This window comes from Danio rerio, chromosome 10 (assembly GCF_049306965.1).
Source record: "Danio rerio strain Tuebingen ecotype United States chromosome 10, GRCz12tu, whole genome shotgun sequence".
Lineage (NCBI taxonomy): Eukaryota > Metazoa > Chordata > Actinopteri > Cypriniformes > Danionidae > Danio > Danio rerio.
This window is the reverse complement of record NC_133185.1, coordinates 44081250-44106116: the sequence shown is the minus strand read 5'-3', so window position 1 is coordinate 44106116 and position 24867 is coordinate 44081250. Positions and strand designations below refer to the sequence as shown.

Sequence of the window (24867 nt, the reverse complement as noted above, 5' to 3'; positions counted from 1 at the left end):
TTTCCCAAACGGATTCTGAACACGCGATTTGAATCGGAGATAAAGTCTGGCTTTTGGGTGCGTGTTTAAACAGACATACACACATAATTAATAATAATAACATATAAGGATGTCGATCTTGGTGTTTTTTTTCCCCAAACAAAACTAATTTTGTCTTAAATGAGCATAAAAAGTTAGGAAAACAGGCTTGGGTGTGTGTGTGTGTGTGTGGGGGGGGGGGGGGGGTGCTTAAGCACAGATCTTCTTGTGCACTTTTAAATAAACACTGCTGAAGTGCGATTTAGCACATTTATGTTGTGAGTATGTCTCCAACTTTTATAAAATTTTCTAGGAATATTTATGAATTTCTCCAACAGACCTACAGAGCAGCATTAATGCGTCCTGAAGTAAAGTTGAACAGCCATAAACTCAAGCAAGATAAAGTCACTGTATGCAGAAGCACAGACCTTTATCTATAAATAAAGTATATTTATGGAAACTGTGTTGATGTTAACTGAAAGCGACATTGTGTTTGCTGGCCTCACGCATGTCACCTTAAAGGGTTAAACAAATAACGCGCAGCACTACTACGATTACAGAAAAGTTTGCTCTGTTATAATTCATTTACCTTTTAATGCGTTTGGGTGCAATTATAATCTGCTATTAAAAAACAACAACAACAACAACAATGACTCAATGTTTTGAATGAGAAGGTGTAATGTAGCTGTGGCGGGATAAATTTTGGTGTGGCACCCCACCATGGAAAATGAATGTAGCGGACACCATGTATAACAATATATACAACAGTTCTGACTGGTTCTCGAATCTGATTGGCTAATAGCCATGCGATATTCTGCAATATCAGAACTCCTACAGCCTTCTCACCCTTCTGTATTACTCCGCCCACATAGAGAGACAGCAGATCAATAAACTCAATAGAGTTTGCCAAATATTGCAGCTGTTGGACAACATAATGTACTTTTGGGGCTTTTTAAGGCAAGAATTTAAGGCACATTTAAGGCAATGCTATAAATGTATCGATCGCCTTGGTGATTTGTTTTGCCCAGTTCGAATCTTTAGGAATTGCCTGTTTGAATGCTGCTCCAGCTCTGAAGAGCGGTGGAGGTGTGTGCGTGCGATGTACCTGAGCGGCGGGGGGTGAGTTGTGCCCAACGTACCTGAAGAGCTGGGAGAGATGTGGTGAAGAGAGATGTGCGACGTATTTAAGAGCCGGGGGGTGGGGGGGAGACGCGCGATTTCCGGAAGATTATGATTTGTTTACAAGCATTCCGGAGTCTCTATGCATTTGTGGGAGACTCCCGAAACTTCCAATGACTTGGAACGTCTGGGATTACATTAACGTTACTAGCCATTTTGCAAGCTAGTGTAGCGCGTGCCTGACTGGAGTAGCGTTTGGAGGTGGGCGGGTATAGTGATATGTGAATTGAGATTTGTTGTTTTGTGTCGGGGGCCAGGGTTGCTGAGGCAACGTGGCCGGAGCCAGCACATGCAGGCTGACACACAGAAGGCAGCAATATGAGTGCAGGCTTTAATAAAGTGATATTCTGAGTTCAAAAGCGATGGTCTACTGTTTAACATGACAGCGCGAAGGCAGCATGTTGCCTGTCACGTCATTTGGGATGCCATGTTGAGGGTGTTGCACTGAAAACATTATATTTTGTACTTAATCTCTTTTATCTTTTTAGATATTTGCCTGAATCGAATTGTTCAGTTTGCAATGCGTACCGAATTGGAAGCCTTGTGCCGAACAGTTCAATACGAATATGCGTATCGTTACACCCTTAATATATATATATTGATATCACATTTGAAAATCATGCACATTCATAAATATTTGTCAAATATTCATAATAATGTCAGCTTGCACTCACATTGTTAAAACAACAATTACAATAGTATAAAAAGCTAAAAATATAACACTTCAAACACATCACCTTAAAGCTTGATGGCACAGTGTGACGCCACGCACTGTTTAACACTGTCTTAACAGTCAGCCTGATTTCTCTGCTGTTAGCATGAGAGCAGTTGGCCGAGTCTTACCGTGGGAGACGTGCTGGAACAGAAGACTGTGTATTTCCTAATGACGCCATTCAGCTTTAGCGGAGGAAGCCAAGAAACGTAAACCACAGAGCTGGAAGCTGCAGCTGCCTTTACACCGCCAGGCGGACCCGGCACTGCAGAGCCAAACAGACCAACATCAGTACATACAGCACAACAGATCTGGACAGATCATCCATTACTTCCATTTTATTTATTGTTAATCTTCTGGATTCGTTCTGTTGTAACTCTTCTTGATAAAACAGTTGGATTAGTACAGTAAATATAAGGTATTTGATTGAAAAAAATGGACTAAATCTAACAACTTGTGACGCATATCAACGAAGCTAAGAAAAACTACTACAAACAAAGGCGAGAGGTAAATGCTGCTAACATTAGCGTTCTGTAGGTTTAGTAAAACTTTAAAGGGTAACTATTATGCAAAAATAACTTTTATAAGGGGTTTAAACACAGTCGTGTGGACACATTCTGTGAATATAGAAAAGTTTAGTAAAAATATATTAATATAAAATATATTAATATAGTAAAAATTAATGTCTTTTTATGATGACACTTTATAAAAACCGTCTGCAGAAACACTTTGACATTCTTCCTTTGTATGTGTCATCAGAGGGGGAAGCCCTGCCCATTAGTGATGATCTCTCCCTTATTAGCATATGTAACCCCGCTGGTCCAACACCACCCAACCGGCTCCGAGCTGAGATCGAACCGGCAGCGTTCTGCATGGGAGTCGGTTAATCTAACAAGGAGGCTAAAGACCATGGCCTCTAGCATCTGTCGCTTAAGCATCTTTAGAGGTCAGAGGAGTGAGGTTTACCTGCACAGCACCTACTAGCTGGCCTCTGTCGCACATTGTTTTTAAATCTGCCACTATGATGACACACATTTTTAGCCCCGCCCACTTTTTAAAAGAGCAGAATCTCATTTGAATTTAAAGCGACTTTCACAGTCACCAGCAATCCAGCCTGTGCAGATCGCTGAAGAACTACAAATATTTTGTATCATTCATTCATTCATTCATTCATTCATTCATTCATTCATTCATTCATTCTTTCATTCATTTATTATTTTTTTTTTATTAGTCCCTTTATTAATCTAGGGTTGCCACAGTGGAATGAACCACCAACCTATTCAGCATATGTTTTAAGCTGCGTATGCTCTTCCAGCTGCAACCCATCACTAGGAAACAACCATACACAATCGTTTACACACATACACTACAGACAGTTTTAGCTCACCCAATTCACTTGACATTTGATGTCAAGACCAAAATACCGTAAACCGCATGAGGAGGAAATAGCTGATAAAAACAACAAATCTAAAGCAACATCAGCATGCTTTAGATTTAGAAAATTTTATTTTAGTCAAAAGACTTACACTAAAACTAAGTCCAAATTTGCAGTCAAAAATAACACTGCTGTACAGCACTACTTTTAACTAATATGCCTTCATTAGTGATTCACTGATTCTTTTATTCAAATGATTCACTTAAAATGTCTGATTCATTTTCAAATGAAAAATCGGCTGTCTTTATGAGGGGATCAGAGAATGATACTGTATGTGTAGGTCGTACCGTCCTCTTTGGTGCGGATGTAGATCTGGTCACTGCGGACTCCGTCTCCTGCTCTGGTGAAGGCCAGCACCTGGATACTGTAGTTGGTGTATTTCTCCAGACCTTCCAGCTCCAGCGGGGCCTTATGAGTCGTGACGTTTCGGATTTCTCCTAGTTCTGTGGTGCAAAAAACATGGAGGATGTCTAAATGTGTATATAATGACTTATAATGCTAGAGTAAACAAAATTAACATTTTAAACTCAGCAAAAACTAGTTATGGAATAAACATATTATAGTGGTGTAAATTGAAAAAAATTCTAACAAATGTGAAAGAAATTTTACATTTCTCCTATAGTTCTGTTGTGTCAAAACCAAGAAAGATTTCTAAATGCCCGTATAATGACTTATAATGCTAAAGTCAACTTTGTAAATTCACCCAAAAAATGCAGGTTTTGTGAAAGAATTACTCTTGAACATTCTTTTAAAAACAGCACTAATTATGAAATAAACATATTCTAGAATAGGTGTGAATCTACTTAAAAATGGCAAAAAATGTAAAATAATTTGTTAAAATTTCTCCCATATATTTGAGCCAAAACAGGAACAAAAATATGTTTAGTCTTTATAATGGCTTATAATGGTAAATTGAACACACATTTTACTGTACTTTTCAGCAAAAAACATGCAGATTTTGCTAACAAAAATCAATTATAAAAACACTAAATATGGAATAAATATACTCTTGAAAAAAAGTACATTGTATTCTAACAAATGTACTACAGCATATTTGAAACATCAAGATTTATGGTTAATTCAGTATAAGGAATGAGAAACTGGAGCTCCTAATTAAAATAAGGTCTGAAACTGACCTAAAATATACAATTTGTTGCAGAATATTTATATTATAATAAAAAGCCAGTTAATAAATAGCACAATCAATGAAATATGTTGGGAAAATACTAAATAAAAATTGTATGAACAGGAAAATGAAGAGAACAAAAAGCTTTAAAAGTTATACTGTTCACAATTTTTGTAAATAGCACAGTATTTAAACGTAATATGAGCTGAATTTTACAGTAGGACAATTATGCGGTATGTGACTGTATTTTAAAGTTGCATTCTGAAAATTAGTGTACTCCTTGTTTTCTCTAGCTTGGAAATTATGTATTTAATTGAGTTTTGTTACTTGTAACCACTTGTACTGTATCCGGGCATTGCATTGGGCAGTTAAACACCAGCATTTCATCTGTCGATGAAAATCCGGGAGACTGGGGGTTTAGGCTTGGGGGTGAGATAACACTGTTGAGAACCGGGTACTGTGTAGTGTGGTGTCAGTAACTACTATGAAGCCTGTTTCGGGCGGCCGCTGCGATCAGATCCTATACCAATGTTGGCCACCAGGGGGTTTCACAGACTGTACCAAAATGCTGAGGACCAGGGGGAAGTTTTGGTTTAAATTACGGGAGTTTACCGGAATAAATAACAAAATAGATGGGTGGCTGGAGATAGGTCTGAAATACGGGTGACTCCCGGGAAAAACAGGAGTGTCGGCAGGTATGCTCACACATGCTCTCTGCACTCTGACTACTTCAATATTGTTGATAAGCCATGCTGGGCATTTCAATCTGTCTCGCGCTGAACACTGTCAACCAATCGCAACAGACTGTCATCTGTCCAATCAGTGCAGATTAGCTTCCCGCTAAGGAGGGGTTTGGGAACAAATGAGTCGCTGAACGATTCATATGGGAGTCGCTGGGATAATTAGATAAAAATAAATGCAGATTATAAGACATTAAAAGTACCTTGCATGCAGATCAGCCTGTTGTTGGAGACCCTTAAAACTAAAATATGAGCCTTTTTTAATGTAAAATAGGTGCTCTTTAAATACTAAACAAATGACACACTTGCACTATTCCTTTCTGAGATTCAGAAGAGAGACTCAGAAGAGATCATATAAGACAAAGCTGCAGGTTTTTAGTCATTAATACCTTTTTCTACCATTGTTTTAGTCCTCTAACAACCACTGTTGAACAGAAAAGAGCCACTGTTATTTTTTTTTTCTGCCGCTCACTGCTGAATGCAATCCCTGAGTCGCCTGCGTTGAAGTCTGCAGCTTCATAATAAGGCAATTTATAAGCAAACAGCTCCTGGAAAGAGCAGGATCGCCATAATGTGTGCTGTGAGTTTGTTCTTCTGAGCGCAAGTTGATGAAGAGCCATCGAGGAGCCAATTAAACAGGTGTGCGGATGGTGTTTTGCTGCTCTCTGGATTGTGAGCTGTGATCGATTGACTAACCTCACAGTCTCAATCACTCACCAGAGGACTATTCACACAAGTCAAGTGGCACAACAGTCACCAAAACAAAGAGACTAGCGCTGAATTGCAAAATATGCACACTGCATTGTTTTTTGAATATACTGTGAGCTTTTACTGTAGTTTTACTGGGAGCAAGAATTGTTTATATGCATGTATGAACAGCACAGACATTATACACTCTGGAAACAGTATGGAAATGTGCTATTATTTGGGATGTAATAATTCTAGTTTGGCTTTCTGTATAGAATGGGCATTAGCGTTATGTTTTGATTCCCAAGGAAGAATTGTTTTAAGTTAAAAAAGGTATATTCTGCCCTCTTGTGGTCAATTGATGTAAAGCGTTTATACAGTTGATGTCAGAATTATTAGTCCCCCTGAATTATTAGCCCCCATTTTTTTTCCAATTTCTGTTTAACAGAGAGCAGATTTTTTCAGCACATTTGTAAACATAATAGTTTTAATAACTCATTTCTAATAACTGCTTTATTTTATCTTTGCCATGATGACAGTAAATAATATTTGACTTGATATTTTTCAAGACACTTCCATACAGTGTTATTTAAAGGCTTAACTAGGTTAGTTAGGTTTACTAGGCAGGTTAGGGTAATTAGGCAAGTTATTGTATAATCATGGTTTGTTCTGTAGACTATCTAAAAAATATAGCTTAAAGGGGCTAATAATTTTGACCTTAAAATGGTTTTTAACATTTTTTAAAAACTGCTTTTATTCTAGCGGAAATAAAACAAATAAGAAAAAAAAAAAAGAATTATCAAAAAAATATTATCAGACATACTGTGAAAATTTCCTTGCTCTGTTAAACATAATCTGGGAAATATTTAAAAAGGAAACAAAATTCAAAAGGGGGCAAATACTTAGGACTTCAACTCTATATATAATTAACATATATTGCACATTATATCATTTGCAAATAATATACTATTTATTTTATAACAAAATATTAACTTATAATTATGTAACTGATTGTATAATATATTATGAATTATATTACTTGTAAAATATAAAATATTGTCCTTAATAAACATATATATTAATACATTAATTAAATATAGCATTATTAAAATGCAATTATAAAATATAAAACTATAACATCGTAATATATGATAACATATTAAGGATGAAAAATAAATGATTTTATCTATTTATTTGTATTTTTTTATTTTTTTTATTTGTATTTTATTTATTATTTATTTAATTGTATTTTATTTATTATTTATTTATTTGTATTTTATTTATTCATTCATTTATATTTTATCTATTTATTAATTTGTATTTTATTTAATTATATTTTATGTATTATTTATGGATTTGGATTTTATTTATTTATTTATAAGTATTTTATTTATTATTTGTTTAATTGTTTTCAATCTCGAACCAGTGACCTTCTTGCTGTAAAGCGAACATGCTACCCACTGCGCCACCGTGCAGCCTTATATTATATTACAATACATTTATATTATATTATATTATATTATAATTTATTATATTATATTTTATTATTTTATATTATATTATAATTTATTATATTATATTTTATTATTTTATATTATATTATAATTTATTATATTATATTATATTATATTATATTATATTATATTATATTATATTTTATTTTATTATATTATATTATAATATATCATTTTATATTATATTATATTATATTATATTATATTATATTATATTATATTATAATGTATTATATTATATTATATTATAATGTATTATATTATATTATATTATATTATATTATATTATATTATATTATATTTTATTATATTATAATATATTATATTATATTATATTATAATATATTATATTATATTACATTATATTATATTATAATGTATTATAATGTATTATATTATATTATATTATATTATATTATATTATATTATATTATATTATATTATATTATAATGTATTATATTATATTATATTATATTATATTATATTATAATGTATCATATTATATTATATTATAATATATTATATTATATTACATTAAATGGCATGTTGTTATTTGGTTTATTTTAGGTAACAAAAATGACTTTTTAATTTTTTTATTTTAGTCATTTTAGCTAAAATAAGTTTAAATCAATATCTGTTTTAGTGAAATAAAATAACCCTTAGATATGAAGCGATTCATTCATTCATTTTTCTTCATCTTAGTCTCTTTATTCATCAGGGGTCGCCACAGCGGAATGAACCGCCAACTTATCCAGCATATGTTTTACGCCGTGGATGCCCTTCCAGCTGAAACCCAATACTGGGTAAACATCCATACACTCATTCACACGCACTCATACACTGAGGCCAATTTAGTTTATTCAGTTCACCTAAAGTGCATGTCCTCAGACTGGGGGAAACCGGGGCACATGGAGGAAACCCACACCAACACAAGGAGAACATGCAAACTCAACGCAGAAATGCCAGTTGACCCAGCTTGCACTCAAACCAGCAACCTTTTTGCTGTGAGGCGACAATGCTAACCACTGTGCCGCTGTGTCGCCCTTGAAGCGATACAGCCTAAGTATTATAAATGTAAGTATTGTTGTTTAAGGGTGTGCACTGTACCTCCGTCTGGTAGATTGGCCCAGTAGATGATGCGGAAGCCCTGTAGGACGCCGTTCAGAGCCTCTCGAGCCGGAGTCTGCCAGGACAGAGAGATGCTCTCTGGGGATGCAGCGGTGGCCACCACCTTCTCTGGAGCTCTGCTGGGAACTGAGAAACACAAAACCAACACAAATCTGACACATTAGCCATGATTGCATTTAAAGACGCTAATTAGATACAAAACTGGAATTCATTCATTTTCTTTCAGCTTAGTCCCTTATTTATCAGGAGTCACCACAGCAGAATGAACCGCCAACTATTTCAGCATATGTTTTACGCAGCATATGCCCCTCCAGCCGCAACCCAGTACTGGGAAACATCCATACACACTCTTACACTCACACACACACACACTAGGGCTAATTTTGTTTACCCAATTCACCTATAGCACCATGTCGTCCATGTGTTTGGACTGTGGGGAAAACCGGAGCACCCGGAGGAAACCCATGCCAACACAAGGAGAACATGCAAACTCCACAAACGACTCGAAAATGACTCACTCGACCCAAAAGCTGATTGTGTGACGGTAGCTTACCGTCCTCCATAGTCGTGGCCCGCACTTCACTGGAGGCAGGCCCCGGACCGGCGCTGTTGCTGGCCTGCACCACCACCTCATACTCAGCGAACTTCTTCAAGTTGTTGAGGCTCAGGGACTCGGTTTCTCCTGTGGCCTCCACACTAATGCAGACGAACTGATGGCTGCCGTTGGTGGAGTGCTCTCGATGGCACACCTGATAGCCCCTGATCACGCCATTCTGGAGGTGTTTCAACGGCGCCTACAGGTGATCATAATATATGATGAAAGCCTTTGAATCCTTTTCACAAGACTGTTATGATGTGTTTAACGCTCATCAGCATCTTAAATCCTTAAACGTATGACTATTTATATGTATTTATGTATACCTGACAAAAGTCTTGTCACTTATTCAAGTTTTAGGAACAGCAAATCATAACTTAACTTCTAGTTGACCATTTGGTATCAGAAGTGGCTTATATGAAAGGCACATCTCTAGATTACGCTTATTTTACCAAAATAAAATATGATCATGCCATGATTTTTAATTCTTTAATTAGGACAGTAAGTTCTGACTTTGCTGAGACAAAAGTCTTGTCACTTAACTGAAATAATGTACAGTATAGAATATAAAGTCATGCTGCAGTTGAAGAAAAATGAATATTGTGTCTGACTCCCATGAGCTTGGAGGACAGCATCCTGCATCTCTGCAATGACTCAAATCCCTTATTAATAAAGTCATCTGGAATGGCAAAGAAAGCGTTCATGCAGGAGTTCATCAAAATTCCTTGGATTCATCTTCAGTGCTTCCTTCTTCATCTTACCCCAGACATGCTCAATAATGTTCATGTCTGGTGAATGGGCTGGCCAATCCTGGAGCACCTTGACCTTCTTTGCTCTGATGTGAGGGCTGAAGTATGAGGAGCGCTATCCTGCTGGAGAATTTGCCCTCTCCTGTGGTTTGTAATGTAATGGGCAGCACAAATGTCTTAAAACCTCAGGCTGTTGATGTTGCCATCCACTCTGCAGATCTCTTACATGCCCCCATACTGAATGTTATCCCAAACCATGATTTTTCCTTCACCAAACTTGACTGATTTCTATGAGAATCTTGAGTCCATGCAGGTTCCAGTAGGTCTTCTGCAGTATTTGTGATGATTGGGATGCAGTTCAACAGATGATTCATCAGAAAAAGTCAACCTTCTGCCACTTTTCCAAATGATCCACTAGAATTCAAGTTATTATTTGTTGCTCTTACAACTGGGATTGACGACAGGACTTTTGTCAGATAGTGTTTGACGACTTTTGCTACTGAAAAACTCAGAATTGTTAAAAGGGTCAATTTTACATTAGTTTTTTTTGCAATTTTACATTTAAATGTCGATGCTTAATAATAATTCAATATATTGTGATAATAAACATGCAGAATACTGATATTGTGGGCATTTTAGTACATTTTATTAGTACTTCAGTGTTGTTTATAATTCTTGAAGACTTAATCAAGACGTAATCTTAATAGTTCAAGCATTACCTTTTCACATTAATCTGGCCTAATAAATGCTAAAAATATTATTTAAAAATGATGTGGCTGCTTTCATAGTATAGCACTTAGTTTACTCAGAACATTTATACACTTTGGGGGAAATAAAATAAGTATTTAGATGTTAGACTGAAGCAGCTGACATTCATTGACAATGACAAAGGGTAGAGCGGAAGTACTACTAAGAGATTTCAGCTGCTGTCTGAGCTTTCCCTACCTTTCTACAACTCCCTTTCTTCATGTGTTCAATACTTTTCCCTATGTCATTTCATTTTATTACACATAACTTCATTTTTAATCTAATTAGTTTTGTTTTCTTTTCATATATGCATTTCTTTGGCTACGATAACACAGCAACAATAGATCAAAAATACCCAGCGGCGTACCTTCCATGTAACTTTAATGCTCTGGGATGTGATTGCTTCCAGCGTGACGTCTTGCGGAGGTCCTTCAGGATCTGCAGTCATCAAATATTCACTATGTTAAGCCTGGTTTTATTTCTGAACTAATAATCCTCAAAGACAGAGGCATCAATGTTTATTAGTCTCTCGGTCACTCTCCTGTAATGCCACTCTTGACCATCAGACAGAAAGCAGTATAACAACATAACCCTTTTCGGTAATGCCACTCTTGACCACCAGCTGGCAGTAGAACACTATAATTCTTCTATCATACAGTACTCAACATAAATGAGTACACTCCATTTTGAAAATGAATATTTTTATCCATTTCTCAGAGAATGTAGGTCATATTTTTTGGTGCATTTAAACAAAATGGATTTATTAAATGGATATATTTATTAAAATAATATTTAAATTAACGAACATCTTAAAAAATAGAAAGAAAATAAATTTTAATTTATGTAAAATAATGAGAAAAATGACAAACTATAACATTTTAACAGAACTTTGCTCTTTTTAAATTAAAAAAAAAAAGTTTTTTGTTCTTTTTTATTTAATATTTTCCCTAAAATATGAATGTGGGAGTACTGATTTTGGAATGTTTTGTCCTCAGATTTGACTAATCTAATGTACAGTATATGCACAAATATAATATTGTAAAGCTTCCTATAGAAAATATCAATATAAATAAGAGATTTGTGAGGGGTGTACTCATATAGGTTGAGTGCTGCATAAACATATACTCCATAAGTCTTTCTGTAATGCCTCTCTTGACCACCAGTTAGCAGTATAAGACTACAATTCCTTTTGTGTGTCAACTAATAGAGCAATGCAGCAGGAGGTGAAGACATGTTTACATTGCTATCTGTTCTATAAATAAAAAAACGCCTAAAGTTGTACACATAAGTGAATAAGATATGACTAGTATGTTCGACTGGTCACTCGTACCGGCTTCATCAGTGGTAACGGTGAGCTCATTGCTGGGTTCGCTGTCTCCGATGTGGTTCTTGGCGAACATACGGATGTTGTAGGTGGATGACGGGTGCAGTTCAATGATGGTGGCCTGGTTCAGGGTGGGGGAAACATCTCTGGTTCTGCGAGCTCTTTCCCATGTTTCTGGTGATATATAGATGGTTTCAAATGATTAATAAAGCCAAATGGACACTTTAATGATTACAAGACTAAAAACATTACGGTCAAGACAAACTAGAAAACAGCCTAACCAGAAAGTCTGAGGATTTTTTAAAACCTTAAAGTTTGATGGTGCTTAGATTGAATAAATAGTACTTTTAAAAGCATGGGACTGGTATTTTAAGCTCATCCAGTCCATCAGACATAATTTAGATTCAAATGTTAAGCAGTTTTAAGTAACAAAAGCTCAGATTCACTTTTTTTGGATTGCTTGATATGTGGTATGCTACAGCCTTCTGTGTGGCTTTAAGGGCTTTGTTGGTCATTTGCTATGGTTTTCTGGGTGTTTGTAACGTACTAGCAGTGTTAGCACGTTTTAAGAACATTTCTACAATAATATTAGAACATTTGTACAATGCTGATAGCATGTTTTACTATTGTTAGGATGATTGCACCACCCACACTTGTCAGCGCTATCAACTCACCATGTTGTTAGCAATAAAGTTTATACCTGCTAGCATGTTTTAAAACGTCACTAAAATGTTTTCTCCAAAACTGCTAACATTTTAACACATTACTAGAATTTTTATGATGTTGCCATTGTTTTACAACTTGATCATGTTTAAATGTACATGTTAGTATTTTTAGCACATTGTTAATGAGCTTTAGCATGTTGTTCCTTGCTGAAAAATCCAGCTTAAACCAACCTAACCTGGTTGGCTGGTTGACCAGCCTGGTTTTAGAGGGGTTTTGGCCATTTCCAGGCTGGTTTCCAGCTATTTCCAGCCTGGTCTTAGCTGGTCAAGCTAGAAAATGACCAGCTAAATCCAGCTAAAACTAGCTTGACCAGCCTGGTTTAAGCTGGATATAGCTGGTTTTGGCTGGGCTCCCAGCCTGGCTAGGCTGGTCAAGCTGGTTTTAGCTGGTCATCTCCCAGCCTGACCAGCTAAGGCCAGGCTGGAAATGGCTGAAAACCAGCCTGGAAATGGCTGAAACCCCTCTAAAACCAGCCTGGTTAACCAGCTAAAACCAGCCAACCAGCCTAGGCTGGTTTAAGCTGTTTTTTACAGTAGGGTTGACATAATTTAGCACATAGCTAATATGCATCTTGCACAGTTTACTACTTTTGTTAATATATTAAACAATGCTACTGTGCTAACTTGCTAATGTGCTAAACTTTTACATTTTTTTAAATGTCACTAACCTGTTTTTTTTAAAAACATTTTAATGTTTAACATGTTTAAACATGTTGCTCACTACCTTTTATGCTTAAATTTACGTGTTTTCAGCAAATTGTTAACAAGCTTTATCATGTTGTTGACATTTTAACACCTTATATGTATCTAGTAATTTTAACATATTGTTAAAATGCTTTACCACTGTTGTCAACATATTAAAACATTGCTAATGTGCCAACCTGCTAATTTGTTAACCTTTTAAATTGTTTATATTATGTTATTAACCTTCAAACATTCTTAAAACGTTAACACGTAAAGCATGTTTTAACATGTTCCAAATGTTTTAGAACTTTATCATGTTTAAATTTACATGTTAGTAGTTAGTTACTGTTTTCTCCAAAAATTGCTAACATTTTAACATGTTTAGCATGTTAACAAACTTTATCATGTTTAAATTTTCTCTAGCATGTTTTACAACTTCTCTAGCATGTTTTACAACCTCTCTGGCATGTTTTAACATGTCAGCATGATTTAACAAAATTCTAGCATCTTTTACAATAACATGTTTTTTCTAGCATGTTTCCAGCACATTTTAACATGTTGCTAACATGTTTTAACACACTGCTGGGACGAATTAAAGCACATTTACTATTGACATTCTGTGGTTTTCTGGGTGATTTCTAAAGTGCTGCTTGATGCTTGCTATGTGCTAACATTGCTAGAGTTTTTTAAACACATTTCTAGTATGTTGTTAGCATGTTCTAACACATGCTATACCAAAAAAAAAAACAAAAAAAAACCCTGCTGTTTGCATTGGTTTGGTTCGTTTACCTGTTTTGTTTTTGCACTCAATATCGTAGCCGGTGATGAGACTGTTACCATCAAAACCCATGGTCCAGCGGAGGGCGATGGTCCTCTCCTTCACCTCTCGAATTTCCACTTTGGGAGGCTCTGGCGGCTCTGAAAAAGCAGATACAGCTCTCAGATTTTCATTTATACAATGACATGTAAATGAGGAGATTTCCCTCAAGAGGCTCGTCTCTGATGCCTGATAAATCCCCAGAATCTCCTGCCGAGCCCAGGCGATTTTCCGGCTGCTTACCTTGAACAGTCAGCTGAAGGATTCCTCTGTCTTCACCGTAAGAGTTAATGGCATGACAGGAGAAGAAGCCCGAATCCTCTCTCATCGTTGGGTAGATCTGAAACAGGGATAAATGGTGTGCAAATGTACAATTTGAAGACATCCACTGCAGAAATCATTCTCATCAGACCACTATGCTAATGACATATATTCTTAAGTCATAAAAACAGCCAAAAACTTATGATTAAAAATATTGTATGTTTTTTTTTTCAAACAAGCATGCGCTAGATTGATCATTAAAACTTCTTTTTTTGATGTTTAATATATTTCTACAGTTCTTCTGAACAGTTTGGTCAATAAAAACAGCATAACAGAAATCTTTCACAAGAAATATTTGACAAAATTGAAAATAAGAATAATTTGTTTTTTTAAAACAGTAATAAATAATAAATAAATAAATAAATTATATAATAAAATCAGTAAAATAGTTTAAACTAATTATAATAATTCCTTACATTTATAAAGCACTTTTCTGGACACTCAAAGTGTTTTACACGTTTTTTGAGGGGAATACGTTAACACATAAAGCATGTTTTAACATGTTTCAAATGTTTTAGAACTTTATCATGTTTAAATTTACATGTTATTAATTTAGCACATTGCTAACGAGCTTTAATATGTTGTTGACATATTTTAGCACATTGCTAATATGTACCTTGTATATTTTAACATGTTGTTATAATGTTTCACCACTGTTGTCAACATATTAAAATATTGCTAATGTGATAACCTGCTAATGTGAAAACCTTTTTAATGTGTTTGAAAATTGTCACTAACCTGTTTTCTAAAAAAATCCTAACATTTTAACACATTTAGTATGTTGCTAATGTTTTGCAACTTTATCATGTTTTATTTACATGTTAGTGTTTTTAGCACAATGTTAACAAGCCTTACCATGTTGTTGACATATTTCAGCACATTACATTTTAACATGTTGTTTTGTTTTCTCAAAAAATCTTAACATTTTAACATGTTTACAATGTTTTAACATGTTGCTAATGTTTTACAACTTCATCATGTTTAAATTTACATGTTAGCATTTTGAGCACATTGTTATTAAGCATGTTGTTAGCACATTGCTAATTTCTATCTAGTACACTTAAACATGTTGATATGCTTTACCACTTTGCTAATGTGCTGAGCTATAAAAATGGTTTTAAAATGTCTAACCAGTTTTCTCCAAAAATCCTCAACCACCACCAGGATGATGCGACGGCAATATTGCACAAGACCGCAGACCACACACAAACTGATTGGTGGAGATGAGACAGAGTGATGAAGCCAATTATGATATGGGGATGGTTAGGCCATGATGGACAGAGGCCAGTGGGCAAATTTGACCAAGATGCTTGGGGTTAAACCCCTACTCTTTAAATCGATAGTACCCCTAGTCTTTTTGAAGGACATCCTGGGATTTTTAACAACCACAGAGAGTCAAGACCTCGGTTTAACGTCTCATCCAACAAATGCTCACTGAGCAGTATAGAGCCACCATCAGTATACTGGGGCGTTAGAACCCACACTGACCACAGGTTTAGCGCCCCCTGCTGGTCTCACTACTAACAACACTACTTCCAGCAGCACCCTAGCTTTCCATGTGGTCTCCCATCCAGATACTGACCAGGCCACCATGTCAGAGTTGCAGAGAGCTAGCTGGTGGTAATTCATATGTAGTTTATTTTTTCATGTATTACATAACTTACATTCAATTTTATATAACAATAAGACTTCAGTGCAGAAAACAGTACAAATGAAAAAAGTATCCACCTATATTTGACTATATTTTACATATTACATAATTGATATTATTGTGTGTTTAATTGTTTATATTTTGTATCTTGTATGCTTATGATTATAGTTATAAAACGTTAAAACATTAATCATTCATACATTACATCTTAAGGCTGATTTATACTTCTGCATTGAGTGATCGCCGTGACCCATGCTGCCTGCCTTGTGCATAGCCGTGCATTTATACTTCTGTGTGTGTTGTTTGTGTTGCTCTGCAATAGGACTTTCGAAACCCTAGCTGGCAGTGGGTGTTTATGTTCCTCTGTGTCGAGTTTCTTTGCGGATGTTGTATTTTTCTGAATGCTACCTTAATGTACAAGTAGCTCAAACTCGCTCATTCAGAGGCAGGAACCAGCGGATGTGCAACAACTTGAATCATAAGGTGAACACAAAACAAAAGTTTCCATCTGGAGCTCCTTCACAAGACTACACACTTATAAAAACTCGCTCCATCGGGTTCACAGCTGTCAGCACCACCCACACTCGTCACCGCTATCAAGCTGAGCAATATCAGAGCTTGCGTTACACTTTATTGTGACGTGTGGTTACGTTTCCCTACTGAAAAAAACAGCTTTAAGCAGCCTAGGCTGGTTGGCTGGTTTTAGAGGGGTTTTGGCCATTTCCAGGCTGGTTTCCAGCCATTTCCAGCCTGGTCTTAGCTGGTCAGGCTGGGAGATGACCAGCTAAAACCAGCTTGACCAGCCTAGCCAGGCTGGGAGCCCAGCCAATACCAGCTATGTCTAGCTTAAACCAGGCTGGTCAAGCTGGTTTTAGCTGGATTTAGCAGGTCATTTTCCAGCCTGACCAGCTAAGACCAGAGGCCAAAACCCCTCTAAAACCAGGCTGGTCAACCAGCTAAAACCAGCCAACCACCCTAGGCTGGTTTAAGCTGGATTTTTCAGCAGGGTTTTGAGAGCTGCGTTACAATTTTTCAGCGTCTGCGTTAACCTTGGCAACCGATTATTTGTTAACTACTAAAGTTTACTGTGTTTACTATATTTTCATATATACTGTATATATTATATTTAATGTAAACTTTCTAAATGCTTTGGCAGTACATTTGTAACATAAGTCATGCAAATTAAGCACTTTTTGAGTTTAATTTTTGAATTTGGGAAAGAGAGAGAGAGGATTGAAGTATTTGACTAATTTTTTAAATGTGCACAAGACCAAAAATAGGACAAGACAACACACAAAATAAGAGTCTGAGACCTGCAGGGTGGAGACGACCTCATCGCCGACGTTCTTGACGGTCACAGTGTGCCTCCACATGTCTGGGTTGATCATGTGCGACTGCTTCTCCTTCTCCACCTCCTTCTCCCACCTCACCATGATGGGCTTCTCACCGTGGGCCTTGCAGCTCATCTCGATTTTCTCTCCCTTCGTGGCCAGCGAGTTGTTGGGATACGATGTGATCATGGCGGGAACTGATCGACACAACAGAAAAAAGGCATCATGTAGACAAGAGTGCTAACAAGCTGTTTCAAAATTTCTAAAATGTGGTGTCACAGACCCCACACTGACCGACAAACACTGCCGTATTAGCATACACTGTAAAAACAATATAAAATGTAAATTAGTAGTTTTCCAGATTTTGTGATTTAATTTTTCTCCATTTATGCTTTTGAATTGTATTATGGGACCTTGATCTTTCTTCCAATGACTTTTAACCTTGAAAAGTTAGGCACAGTGACTTTTATTAACATGTTTAATAGTTTTAAGTGATAAATTGTCTGGGTTGGAGTTGTGTATTACAGTACTAACAACCTTCATAACGTCAGTCTAGTGTTTGAACCTTTTTTTTTTTTTTGATTTGATTTGGTTTTACATCACAGAAGCAAGAAAATATTATACTATTTTACATTATTCTGTAAAGTGTTTGTTATAAAAAAAAATCCCCAGGATAATAATAAAATAAACAAAACTTTAAAAAAAGGTAGCAAAAAAGTTGACTCATAAATCATGCTTTTTATAATAATTCCTTACATTTATATAGCGCTTTTCTGGGCACTCAAAGCACTTTACACAATGGGGGGAGGGGGGGGGGGGGATCTCCTCATCCACCACCAGTGTGCAGCATCCACCTGGATGACGTGACGGCAGCCATTTTGCGCCAGACCGCACACCACACACCAGCTGATTGGTGGAGAGGAGACAGAGATGAAGCCAATTGGAATATGGGTATGGTTAGGAGGCCATGATGGACAGAGGCCAGTGGGCAGATTTGGCCAGGATGCCGTGGTTAAAATCCGTGGGATTTTTAACGACCACAGAGAGTCGGGACCTCGGTTTAACGTCTCATCCGAAAGACATCGCTCACTGAGCAGTATAGCGTCCCTGTCACTATACTGGGGCATTAGCACCCACACAGACCGCAGGTTGGGCGCCCCCTGCTGGCCTTACTTACACCACTTCCGGCAGCAACCTAGCTTTCCCATGTGGTCTCCCATCCAGGTACTGACCGGGCGCAGCCCTGCTTAGCTTCAGTGGGCGACCATGTGAGAGTTGCAGAGAGCTAGCTGCCGGCAAGCTTTTTTGAAAGAACTCTTCATACAGTATATTGCCACAATCATCTTTATTTTCCGCAGTATTAAACTCATTTTAGCTCAGGGGCCACATGCAGGGCCGGATTAACGTAAGGGCTAGGTGGGGCTGTAGCCAAGGTAAAAGGGGGCCCTTGATTGGCTGAAGAATTAATTTGCGCTATGATGCGGGAAACGCCTTTTCGTGGTATGCTTACTCTCATCGATAATGTGAAGTATTACTTTAGGTTCGCTGCTGTTTAAAAACAGTGACGCCGATGCTAAACTGGGCCTCGGAGTGGCTGTAGCCCAATCAGAATAATGAATAGCCCTGTTTTAGTCACCTATAAGGGTGCACTGCAAAAAATGCTTTTCTTACTTAGATTTTTTTTGTCTTGTTTCTAGTCCAAATATCTAATAATTCTTATATCAAGAAACATTTCCTAGGCAAGCAAAATATATTGTCTTGTTTTCAGAAATAAAATGCCAATATTAAGGGAGTTTTTCCTTGAAACAAGCTAAATAATCTGCCAATGGGGTAAGCAAAATAATCTTGTTTTTCCTTTTGACATAAGATTATTTTGCTTACCCCATTGGCAGATTATTTAGCTTGTTTTAAGGGAAAACTCAATTAATTTTGGCATATTATATCTTAAAACAAAACAGTATGTTTTGCTTATCTAGAAAATTATTCTTGATTTAAGAGTTTTTAGATATTTGGACTAGAAACAAGACAAAAAAAATCAGGGTAAGAAAAGCATTTTTTGCAGTGTGATCATCAGTTGTCCCAATTTCCCCATGACTGTTCCTTATTTTGGCACTACCGAGAGAGCCATCTAGTCTAAGGCCGGCTAACCAAGCTCATAGTGGAACAAAAAATAAAATTCAAATAGTCTTCATCATTGTTGTACATGTAGTAACAGAAGCTGGGATAGGCGGAATCATACTGAATGGACTCATAACTGAAGCGCTGTCTCGGCTGCACGGCGCTTACAGCTGGACTCAAACCGGCGCGTGCTCGCACAATCCTTCCATCACACAATATAACCGAGACAGTGTGTGAACAAATCAAATAGCTGACACAGGCAGTTATCAAAATATCCATCGTTGGGGAGTATCTATCATAAGTAAATACACTCGGTTATGCTTTACAGTAAGTCTAACTGAACCAGTAAAGAAGCAAACTTTCTTTTATGAATGTTTACTTTGCCCCTTTTATGAAAACGCCAGTAATATTATGGAGCAATGAAATATTGGCGCTGATTTTCATCAGACAATATATCTAGCAAAACATGATATATATATATATATATATCATAAGAATGCTAGCCTACTGTAACTCAGAAGACGACAATACGCTATTTTGGATATTTAAAGCATGGATATTAAAGATATTATATCATTATGGATTTATGTTCAGCTAAAGTCCTAAAGAAACGTTTTTAAAGGTAAACTATTTAAAGTATTTATTATTTAGCACTGATTTAGGAATTATCGCAAGTGTTTTTTGTTTTGTTGATTTTTGCAGCCTGTTTAAACTTTAAAGTTCATATTATATCATTACTTCATTTTGTATACTTACAGGCTTATTTTAATACAATAGAAAAAATATAATAATAAATCAAATGGTGGAAAATTAGATTAAAATATTAATTAGTAAATTACTTTTGTGAGGTAAAAAAATAAAAGGGGGGCCCTTAGATTTGTCATAGCCCCAGGGCCGCTTAGTCCCAGCTTTAGCTTAGTCCCTTTACTCATCACTAGTCGCCACGGCAGAATGAACCACCAACTTATCCAGTATATGTTTTATGCAGCGGATACCCAAGCTGCAACCCAGTACTGGGAAACATCCGTTCACACCCATACACAATATGGCCAATTAAGTTAATCCAACTCACCTATACCACATGTCTTTGGACTGTAGGGGAAACCGGAGCACCCAGAGGAAACCCACAGCAACACGGGGAGAACATGTAAACTATACACAGAAATGCCAACTGACCTAGCCGGGCTCAAACCAGCGACCTTCGTTCTGTGAGGCAACAGTGCAAACAACCGAGCAACTGTGTTTCCCCATTCTATAACTATGTATTTATAAATAAACAACAAAATAAATAGAATTTATCAGAGTATTGCTGATTCTGAGATCTAGTTATTCAAAGCAGAGGTGTCAAACTCCGCCCAGTTCAGGAAAAGGGGAGGGGTTTAGCAGCTCATCAGCATTTAAAGAGACATGAACAGAATAATGGTAATTTTTTTTTGCCCCAAAATTTGTAATTTTTAACATGCTATAATACATTTTTACGGTATTTTGAGCTTTAACTTCAGACATATTAAGGAGACTCCAGAGGATAGTATCATATCTTGTGAAAGGATGAAATATGTACCCTTTAATTCAAGTGCCATGTAACGTTTTGTAGCAGCGAGAGTCAGAATACTTTACTATAGCAGACAAGGAAAATGTTTTACAGCTGCATGGTAAAAAAAAAACATGCTGTGAATGTGCTGCTCTATGCAGACGTACTGTTATTATTCCTCTCTCATACGCACACACACACAGGCAGAGCGGGTATATGTGCGAGCACCGGTACAGCGTCTGATGTGATTGAGTGTGTCAGGTTGAAAGTCCCGACCGTTTACATGTCATCTCTTATTCAGTCGAACAATTCTCAGCTCAGCAGCATAAAAAAATGAAAGAAAAAAAATACTTTGCATGACAGCATGTTATATTGTGCGATTTCCATTTCTGAAATTTGGAAAATTGTACATTTCTTTAGATTTTTACATTCACCGTTGATTTTTAAAATCCATATATTGTTTCATATTTTGTAAATAATAATAAAAACTGTAAAAATAAATTGAAATCCTATTGTTATTGTTATTTTATCAAGTAACATTATCAGATGCTGCATGTCTAACATGGACGAAAATCTTAACTCTTAATATTCATTCATTCATTTTTTTCCTTCGGGTTAGTCCCTATGTTCATCAGGGGTCGCCACAGCGGAATGAACTGATAACTTATCCAGCATATGTTCCCGTAGTGTATAAGTGTGTGAAAGAGTTTGTATGGGTGTTTCCCAGTACTGGGTTGCAGCTGGATGGGCATCCGCTGTGTAAAACAAATGCTGAAAAAGTTGGTGGTTCATTCTGCTGTGGTGGCTTTTGATAAATAAGGGACTAAGCTGAAGGAAAATGAATGAATGAATGAATAAAAATGATGTACTTTTACATATTAAAATCTCATCAAATTGATAATAAATTCTGCTTTTAACAATAATATATCAAGTAAAATTGTCAAGATGGTTTACATCTAATATTGAGATATATAATAATGATTCCCAATATTGTTTTTATAAACAAAATAGTAAAATTAACACAGATATTTACTATCTTTTCATAAAGTATATTGTGCTCAGCATATATAAGTACACCCCTCACAAATTATTCATTTTTTTCTGGCTTAGTTCCTTTATTAATTATGGGTTACCACAACGGAATGAACCACCAACTTATCCAACATATGTTTTACACAGCGGATGCCCTTCCAGCAATATTTATCCATATATAGCCCTTCCTTTTAAATTCATATTGTTAATAGTAAGCTATACAATATTATATTTGTGCATATACATTAAATTAGTCAGTACTGAAGCCAAATCTCTTCTTAAGATGCACTTTTTCAGTTTGTTGTACTTTAACAAAGCATGAGAGATTGACATATTATTTACATTAGATTTTATTTATTTCTATTGTTTTCACCTTTCGCTGTTAGAACTTTCGTGTGTTATAAAGTGCGTTATAAATAAAATAAGTTGAATTGAAGTATTTTAAATATCTTTTTAAACATTACCTGCCATTTTGACTTCAAAATTCTTCTTCAAAAAAATAAATAAATAAATAAGTTACTGGTGTTCTTCCGCCCGACCACACTTTACCCTCTCATTTTGTAAACTTTGTAGCCTTCTTAACTCTGGCTAGGTGATTAATTCTTCTGAACTGGAAAAGCCCTCACCCTCCTTCTCACACTTGTTGGATAATAAATGTTCATTATTTTATGAAATTAGAAAACAAATAAGGCACTCTCTTCACCGACCTAGCACTATTTTTATTTAATAGTGGCAACCCATTCGCAAACATGTCCAAACTCTTCAGCTTGATCCTGCTCCTTCTGATTGAGTTCCCACCCCTCAATGCCCAGCTTTTATGGGAAACTTTCTGGTCAACACATTGTAGACTTGTTTTATATAAGATTGCACAAGTGTTTTTATTTATTCATTCATTCATTCAATTATTTATTCATTCATTCATTCATTTATTCATTCATTTATTTGTTTATTTGTTTATTTATTTATTTATTTTTATTATATTTTTATTTTTAAAATTTTTATTATTATTATTTGCTCAAAATACTCTTCAGTCTTTTTGCTTATTGGTACATGTTTATGTCTTTGAATATTTTTGTTATGTTTCATAATGTATACATAAAACATACATAAAAATAATAATAAAAAAAGTTACTGTCTTAAATTGAAATGTTTGAGTCATGTCAACTTACATAAGTGAACAAACCTAAAAAATAAAAAAAATAAAAAGTTAAATCTTATATAACTAAAAAATCATTTGAAATCGGATTATTTCTTATTAAAATAAGTTTAAGTATAACATTAAAAAAAACATTTTTGTTATGACTTTTTGTTGTATTATTTTTTCACAGTGTAAATGTTACAGGAAATTAGTTGCTTTGCCAGTTTTTATAAAAAAAAAAAAAAATCAAGGTCAAAATGGCACCTTTACATAACCCTAACTCCACCTTTTTCCATCCCCACTTATTATTATTATTATTATTATTATTATTATTATTATTATTATTATTATTATTATTATTATTATTATTATTATTATTATTTTGCAGCTTGTTTAAACTACTTATTTAAAATAGGCTAAATCAACACAATTGTTGAGTTTTTTTTAGGGACAACTTAGTTGTTTTTGCGTTCAGTTCACTTAAATTTGTAAAAAAAAAAAAACAATTAGGTTAACTCAATCAATTTGTGTTGGGACAACATGAAGAAATTGTCCCAGGGTTGATGTTTGCTTTCCCTGGTCTATCAGGGCTACTGAAGTGAGATTCGACACCTCGAGAGACGCTGCACATATAAAAAAAAAAATCCTAACCCCTGCCATTTCCATCCACACTCAATTTTTTTTATTTGATCTATTTATTTATTTATTTATTTATTTATTTATTTGCAGCTTGTTCAAACTACTTGCTTAAAATAGGCTAAATCAACATAATTCTTGAGGGCTTTTTTTGAGACTTAATTTTTTATGTTCAGTCCACTTAAATTTGTAAAAAAACAATCGATTTGTGTCGGGACAACATGAAGAAATCTTCTTTTAGTCCACCCTGTTAGCATTTCATCAGTATACACACTTGTGAGTCTCCCAAACTTAATAGAGTTGATCAGAGACGGCAAACTGAATCTGTAGCTGAAAGAAAGCAGCGGCGTTGTGTTTCTCCACTGGGCGTTATGTGATTATCCCCAATAAAACACTCTAGAGGGAAGTGTGTTGGAGGATCAGCCCAATCCCCCCGCAGGCCATGAGCTGTCTTCATCAGCGCTGCATAATTGCCGTGTTGATGTATTTCTTTAATATCCAGCAGAATCATAAGCAACTGAAAGCGGAGGTGCTTAATTCCTCTCCGGAGATCCAGACGGTTGCTGGGCAGGAACTAGTGATTTACAGCTCTTCTGATTGATTCGGGCCTTGTTCCACTCATTCATTTAGGACTCGTAAATGGACAGGAATGATCCGTGTTTGGCAGCTTTGCAAGTGTTTTTTTTTTTTTTTTTTTTTTGCATGTGTCACCAACACACACATTTGCACAAATCTCTCCGGGTGGATGTTTGTGTTCCCTGGTCTATCAGGGCCACCGAAGTGAGATTCGACACCTCGAGAGACGCTGGAGATTCAGCAGTGATGTTCTGAGAGGAAGATCAGCTTCACATTTACCGAATCTGAGTATTGTATTTTTGTGCAATAAATGACATCAAAATTGCATCACTGAGAGCGTGAATATGCAGAT

The 24867-nt window shown here is 35.8% G+C and overlaps 1 protein-coding gene across 9 annotated transcripts in view; it reads right to left on the bottom strand.

Moving 5' to 3' along the window:
- dscama (Down syndrome cell adhesion molecule a) overlaps positions 1-24867 on the bottom strand; it is a 185024-nt gene that overhangs the window by 22726 nt on the left and 137431 nt on the right. For 7 of the 9 annotated variants that reach the window (XM_021479191.2, XM_073914132.1, XM_073914130.1 and 4 more), the window contains exons 12-20: positions 17467-17681; positions 14425-14521; positions 14154-14282; positions 11962-12129; positions 10999-11069; positions 9094-9334; positions 8520-8666; positions 3632-3787; positions 2041-2174 (exon numbers count right to left, since the gene is read on the bottom strand). In XM_021479191.2, the coding sequence (XP_021334866.1) occupies positions 2041-2174; positions 3632-3787; positions 8520-8666; positions 9094-9334; positions 10999-11069; positions 11962-12129; positions 14154-14282; positions 14425-14521; positions 17467-17681 (1358 nt within the window). Of the gene's footprint in view, positions 1-2040; positions 2175-3631; positions 3788-8519; positions 8667-9093; positions 9335-10998; positions 11070-11961; positions 12130-14153; positions 14283-14424; positions 14522-17466; positions 17682-24867 lie in introns of those variants that run through there. The other 2 variants (XR_012385960.1, XR_012385959.1) reach the window with 1 other exon arrangement.